The 6,405-nt window shown below is 39.5% G+C and overlaps 1 protein-coding gene across 2 annotated transcripts; it reads left to right on the top strand.

The window, feature by feature from the left end:
- Window positions 1–2,752: 2,752 nt before the first annotated feature.
- On the top strand, window positions 2,753–6,065 carry LOC104453523 (N-alpha-acetyltransferase MAK3). Of its 2 annotated transcripts, none has more exons than XM_010068106.3 (5): window positions 2,753–3,093; window positions 3,213–3,333; window positions 3,654–3,709; window positions 5,352–5,598; window positions 5,780–6,065. In XM_010068106.3, the coding sequence occupies exons 1-4, from the start codon at window positions 2,890–2,892 to the stop codon at window positions 5,595–5,597; spliced, it is 627 nt and encodes a 208-aa protein (XP_010066408.1). In that variant the 5' UTR covers window positions 2,753–2,889; the 3' UTR covers window position 5,598; window positions 5,780–6,065. The 2 variants fall into 2 exon arrangements, with proteins under 2 accessions (XP_010066408.1, XP_010066407.1); XM_010068105.3 differs by having other exon boundaries at window positions 5,352–5,590.
- The last annotated feature ends 340 nt before the right edge of the window (window positions 6,066–6,405 follow it).

The raw sequence follows: 6,405 nt of genomic DNA on the forward strand, positions 1-6,405 counted from the left end.
TTTTTTTTTATTCCATATCTCTTTCTTTATATACCGCTTCTTTTTAAATTAAAACAATCTCTCAATTAGCCACTCTTAATATGTCTTCTATCTTTTTGCCCCCAACTTTCCAATAACAAATGTTGATTGTATCAAGGCCACTTCTTAAAAATCAACCGACCTCGTAATAACACTGTTTCATAGTTTTGAAATTTTAATGTTTTATTTACCAATTAAAGCATTACTCGCTACTATTACAGGAGCATATTGAAATTTTTGTTTTTGTTATCTTTTTTATGGCATCTCTCCCTCTTTCCATACATTTCTTATCAAATCAAAATCCCCTTTCAATTGGTCACTCTTAATTTATTTCTATACCTATTCTTTTAAAATTAAAATCGCCTTGAGGTTAGCTATCCTTAATCTGTCTTTTATTTTTTTGCCCTCAATTTTCCAATAGATATATGCTAATTATATCAAGGTCGCTTCTTAAAGTCAACCAACCGTGTAATTACATTGTTTCACATTTTTGAAAATTTAATGTTTTTACAAACCAATTTAAGCATTACCCATTACTAATATAGGCACACATTAAAATTTGTGTTTTGGGCAATTTTTTTGTCCTATCTCTCTTTCTTTCTTTCTTTCCCTTTTTTTTTTTTAAATCAAAATTTTTCTTCAAATTGGCCACTCTCAATCCGTCTTTTATATTTTGCTTGCAATTTTTCAATATACAATGCTAATTATAACAAGGTCACTTATTAAAATCATCCTTGTAATTGTATTGTTTCATAGTTCAAGTATTCAGGTACAATCTGCAGATTCGCTTCTACAGTAGTTAGGGTACTTACTATTACTAATACATGCACATGTCAATTTTTTCTTATGTTTTGGCAAATTTTTTTTATCCATCTCTCTCTCTCTGTACCTTTTCTTTTAAAATTAAAACATTATTTCAATTCACCACTCTTAACGTGTGTTTTATCATTTTGCTTACAAATTTCTAATAGACATCCAAATTTCTAGGATAGTGCTAATTATATAAAAGCTACTTCTTAAAATCAACCTTGTAATTATGTTGTTTTCATAGTCATGAAGTTTAAGCATTCAAGTACAATTTGTCACTTCACTTATTGATAATAATTACATCATTAATTGTTATTAATACACACACATATTGAAATTCTTTCTTCTTCATCACACATGCTTACCAGAAATTCTTTTCTTCGGTTCAAGCTTTCTTTCAGAATATGGAAACAAGAAGATAAATTCTCAAAATTCTAGATAACTATGGGAAACTCGTGCATCATTCTCAAGAAAATTTTAAAATAAGGACCTATAGTGCCATCATTTTCTTAAAAAATAACCTTAAGTGAACTTTGTCTCAAATAAGGACCCAAAATACCTTCATTTTCTCAAAAGATGACATGGAGTGGAGTTTGTGTTAAATAAGGACCCAAAGTGATCATTTAGTCTTAAAAAAGAATCTCATCTATTGGCCGGTGAATAAATGCATCTCCGAAGCATATTTCGGTAGCCTAATTACGGATATTTTTGTCCATTTTTTTTTAATTTTTAGTTATCTTGTTCTTTACTATTTTTTTTTTGGGTCAATAGTGGCATTGTTCATCATCTTCTTCATCCCTTGTTCGTCTTCTTCTCAAGAACATCGGACTTTGGAAGGGTTAGTGAGCGCTGGCTGTTGGTGAGGGTCGGTGAGGGTTGGATGCCCATCGTCGACAGTAGTTGAGGGCCACCAAGCCCTCGCCAGCCATGGGTGAGGGCTTGTAAGCTGATCCTCACTAGATCTAGTGAGGGTGGCCTCAGTTGCAGTTGGTTGCAGGTGAGGGCTTGCAAGCCCTCGTTGGCCCTTATTAGTGGCTAGTGAGATGGGCCAGCCCTCGCCCAAGGCCGGCGAGGGGTGACCTCGCTAATGGCTATGAGGGGCGACCTCCCCCACCTCCGCCCGACTACTCCACCAACAACCTTGTCTTCTGCTAGAACTACGACTGGGATGCCCACGTTGCTTTCTTTATCCCTTCCTCCCACCACCGCTCTTAGATTGACGACTTTTTCGGCTACCCCTTTTGCCCTCAAGGACCTTCTTGTATGGCCTCGATTTGGACGGCCCCCCTCCCCCATGGCCAGTGAGGGCTTGATGGCCCTTGCTCACTGTCAGCAATGGGCATGGAGCCCTCGCTTGCTGCTAGTGATGGGCGTCGAGCCCTTGCCGGCCCTTACCAACGGCTAGCGCTCGCTAGCCTTTCCCCAAGTCCAGTATTCTTGATCTAGGTAAGAAGAAATGAACAGGGGACGAAGAAGACGATGAATAGGGCAACAAAAAATGAGAAAAAAAATGGATGAAAATACCGTAATCAAGCTACCGGAATATACATTAAAGATGCATCTATTCACCGACCAGCAAGTAAGCTCATTCTTTGAGATTAAATGACTATTTTGGATCATTATTTGATACAAACTTCACTTCAGATCATCTTTTGAGAAAATGATGATATTTTGAATCCTTATTTGAGATAAAATTCACTTCAGGTCATCTTTTGAGAAAATGATGGCACTCCATATCCTTATTTGAAATTTTCTCTCATTCTCACGACCCTCTAAAATAAAACAAAAGCTGAATTGAAATATCCATAAAATCTACGAAAAGGACAAAAAAAGAGGGACGGAAAATAGAAAGAAGGAAGGGGACCCACTCCTATCAGGTGGTCAAATGCGCCAATCGGGCCCCACTCCGAATCCGGATCCTCTGCAATCGGGTTCGGAGCCCCAACTCCTACTTCCTTCCCTCCTCCTCCTCCTCCTCCTTCGTTCCCCAAAAAATTCCCTCTACCCATTCGTTCTCCCGCCGCCGCCGCCGTATTGGCATCGTCGGGGGCGCTCTACTTCCCGATGGAGGCGGCGACCAGCGGGGCGGAGGAGGTGGAGGAGGAGAAGAAGGCTGAGTTCGATGCGTCGGAGATAGAGTACGCGAGCTACGGCGGGGAGCACCACCTGCCGCTCATCATGAGCCTCGTCGACCAGGAGCTCAGCGAGCCCTACTCCATCTTCACCTACCGCTACTTCGTCTACCTCTGGCCTCAGCTCTCCTTCCTGGTAACTCCCTCTCTCCCTCTCCCTCTTCGAGTTTTCCAGTCTCCGCGCCTGTCGATTTCGAACGATCGTTCTCTCGCTTAGCTTGGTGTTGCTCGCGTGTGGATTTTCGTGTCAGTCAGGCGTTTCACAAGGGCAAGTGCGTGGGGACCGTGGTGTGCAAGATGGGCGAGCATCGGAGCACCTACCGGGGTTACATTGCGATGCTGGTCGTCATCAAGCCCTACCGAGGGAAAGGGATAGGTAATAATCGTTTACTCCTCGTTTGAAGTTGGTGGCTTCGCCTGAACTTCGTGTGATTCGTGGGCTCCGGTTGAATTGATTGAGGGGTGAAGTGCGATCCTTTGTTAAGCTCGATTGCGTATAAAAATGCAGACTTGAAGAGTTTGTGTTTGTATGAGAAGAGCTTGTGAAGATGTTCTGTAGTTATGATGCTGTGTAATGAGTAGCAAGCGACCCAAGTGACCAAATTTATCTCTTGTCTTAGTGTATTTTCCTTGCTTGCATTGTGTTTTTGAGACGGGTGTGGAGTTGAGGTGCCATGTTTTTTCTTCTTGTTGCAGCCACGGAACTCGTGAGTAGATCCATCAGTGTCATGAGGGAGTCTGGCTGCGAAGAGGTAATTTCACATGGCTCCTGAGCTTTAGAATGACGAGCTTAGTGTTTAGTTCTTAATTCGAGTTATGATTACACACACCAGCGATAGGACTGGGAGAAAATTTTCTTCCTCTGTGGTTTTGTGATCAAAACTCATGTATGTCCAATTAGTCTATCAATTGGATAGACGTGCATCTCAACCTAGACTGCTCATGGAGATAGAGTGTTTCCATTGCTAGACCTCGCTTTTGATTTGTCTTTAAATCTAAATGGGATGATCATGGGAAGATTAGGAGAAGAGAAATCTGGGCTAAATTTTTTTCCTAGATATCTTCTCTTGTAATCATCTATCAATAAGAATAGCATGGAATGTGTTACCTAATCCGGCTTTGGACATTTTGTTTTCATCTACATTTGAAAGATCTAGTCTCAAGTCTTTGCCTTAGCTTCCTGATTACGTGCAAAAGAACGGTAAGTTACCAGTTAAAGCCAGATGATTTATTTTGTCTTCATAGATAGTCCTAGTTGGTTACTATTTTAATGGGACTTGGGATGGCGGTTTGCAACACAACAAGACAACACAACTGGGACAAGATATGGAATTAGCAGGTTTGGGTTGATGCTACTTGTGTTTGGGTCAATTTTGTTTCAACCCACAAGGCACGATTAATAATCGTGTTGCCTTCATTCAAATCCACCAGATACAAAATCAACTCGTATAACAAGTCAGTGTTAATGCTAACTCGTGTTCCGGTCAATTTCTGTAAGGTTCATTAATTCTGGAATAGAAAGATTAAAGTAGTTTATATGGATTTCAGAAGTTTCATTCCCAACTTCAAATAGGAGTTATGAAACCTAACTCGACACATGGATCCTGTTCAGACTAAAGTAAAGAAATAAATTATCCTACTCCAAAAGGAAACTAACTAAAACTCTAATATAACTCAAATCCTACTCCATTAGACTGCTAATTTCAGCTGCGAGAAAAGACCTAATCTAATTAGAACTTTTCTTTGAATAGTCAACTGGTCAATTTTAACCAAAGCTTGGTGAAGACATCAATGATTGAACATCTATTGACTTGATTGATCTTGTAGCTTGCATTAACTGTGTTTCATTGTTTTCTCGTGTTGATACAAATAATGAGACCTTTCTGTCCATATTTACTGTTGTAAGCCTGTGGATCTTTCAGCAACTGATGTCCAAATCTGTATTGTGTTCTGACACTGATTTTAAACTCAAATGGAGTTCCCTAGGTGTTTGAAATGCTTGAATTTGTAAACTGAAGTTTGCGGGGCGACCTATTTTCTAATTCTTTCATTGGCCCAAGAAGAAGGGTTTGATCCATGTGTGGGCATCAAGTATGTTCACATGATTCTCAATGTTCCCTTTGTCTTCTGAATTAAAATAGAAGGTGATTCTAGGAAGACCTAATTCTTAATGTCATGATTCTCAATGTTCCCTTTGTCTTCTGAATTAAAATAGAAGGTGATTCTAGGAAGACCTAATTCTTAATGTGCTTTCGCACTCATTGTTGGCAGTGATATTTTCTGTATATTATATAAAGAACTCCCATATACTCTACTTGAAACTTTCAGGGTAGTGTAGAATTTTACTCGTGTCTTATGACTTTCTTTCCATCTTTTTTTTTCTTGTTCTGGAAGGTGACTTTGGAAGCAGAAGTCACAAATAAAGGAGCCCTGGCACTTTATGGTCGTCTTGGATTCATTAGGGCCAAGAGGCTCTTCCGATACTATCTGAATGGAGTCGATGCATTCCGTTTAAAGTTGCTATTTCCACAGCCTGAGCTACACCCTTCTCTGGTTATGATGGCGAATGACGATGCTAGTCAGAGGCATCCTGCTAACAGACCACTGGAAGAGATCCCTGAGGAACAAGAAAGGTTTTAGTGTACGTCATTTTCCTTTAATTTGGATATTATAGATGTTTCACTTTATGGAAATTTTGTTTTGCACAAAGGTAACTGTGTAGTCTTTGAAACTGCTGGTCTTAGTTGTATGTTCTAAATCAGTTCTGTGCATGCTTCAGAATGCCCCAGGGGCTATATATGATGTTTTTGTTGTATTTCCAGAGACAATTCTTCTATGGTGAAAAGTGCTGGCAATAATTGGAGGAGGCAGCAGGAATGAGGAATCAATTGAAAGTGCTGGCCTTGAACCCGTTACATTATAGATGAATATGATCTCGCTGTAAGCTTGACTAGTCGAAGGACAGTTCTTGTATACAATGTTCATTCAATTTTGGTTCTTCTATGCTCCAATTTCAGAGATAAAATCATATTTCCTATTTTATTAATCATATTGGGCAACTTGTATTTACGAGTTTGGAGATAATTTCAAATTGGCCTGTTCGATTGCCTTCTCTGTTCTTCACTCTCCATTTCCTTCTTTCATTCCTATAAAAAGAAGATTAGGGATAGAGGAGTCTAGCACGGTGAAGGAGAAGTTAAGACAGCTTTCAGTAAGCTGTTAATGCTTGTTAATGTTTTGAATTTTAGAACAAAATGGGGTGACGTTCATCGATAAAATGCATCATAGACTTATCTTATTCTCTAACATTAATTTTAAATATTGAAATGCCATGAAAATTAGCTTAGCTTTACCTGCCTCGGAGGATAATGTCAGCCTAGTAGTTTCTTTTCCTTTCCATTTGGACGTAACTGTGCTATTACCCATTTGGTGGACAAGAGTCAACCTT

The sequence above is a fragment of the Eucalyptus grandis genome, chromosome 7, assembly GCF_016545825.1.
Source record: "Eucalyptus grandis isolate ANBG69807.140 chromosome 7, ASM1654582v1, whole genome shotgun sequence".
NCBI classification, from domain to species: Eukaryota; Viridiplantae; Streptophyta; class Magnoliopsida; order Myrtales; family Myrtaceae; genus Eucalyptus; species Eucalyptus grandis.

Excerpts from the sequence above, each read along its gene's own strand:
- LOC104453523 (XM_010068105.3), top strand. The coding sequence starts at position 2,890 with ATGGAGGCGGCGACCAGCGGGGCGGAGGAGGTGGAGGAGGAGAAGAAG. Across the intron at positions 3,094-3,212 it reads GGCCTCAGCTCTCCTTCCTG|GCGTTTCACAAGGGCAAGTG; the intron begins GTAACTCCCTCT and ends CGTGTCAGTCAG. Across the intron at positions 5,591-5,779 it reads ATCCCTGAGGAACAAGAAAG|AGACAATTCTTCTATGGTGA; the intron begins GTTTTAGTGTAC and ends TTGTATTTCCAG.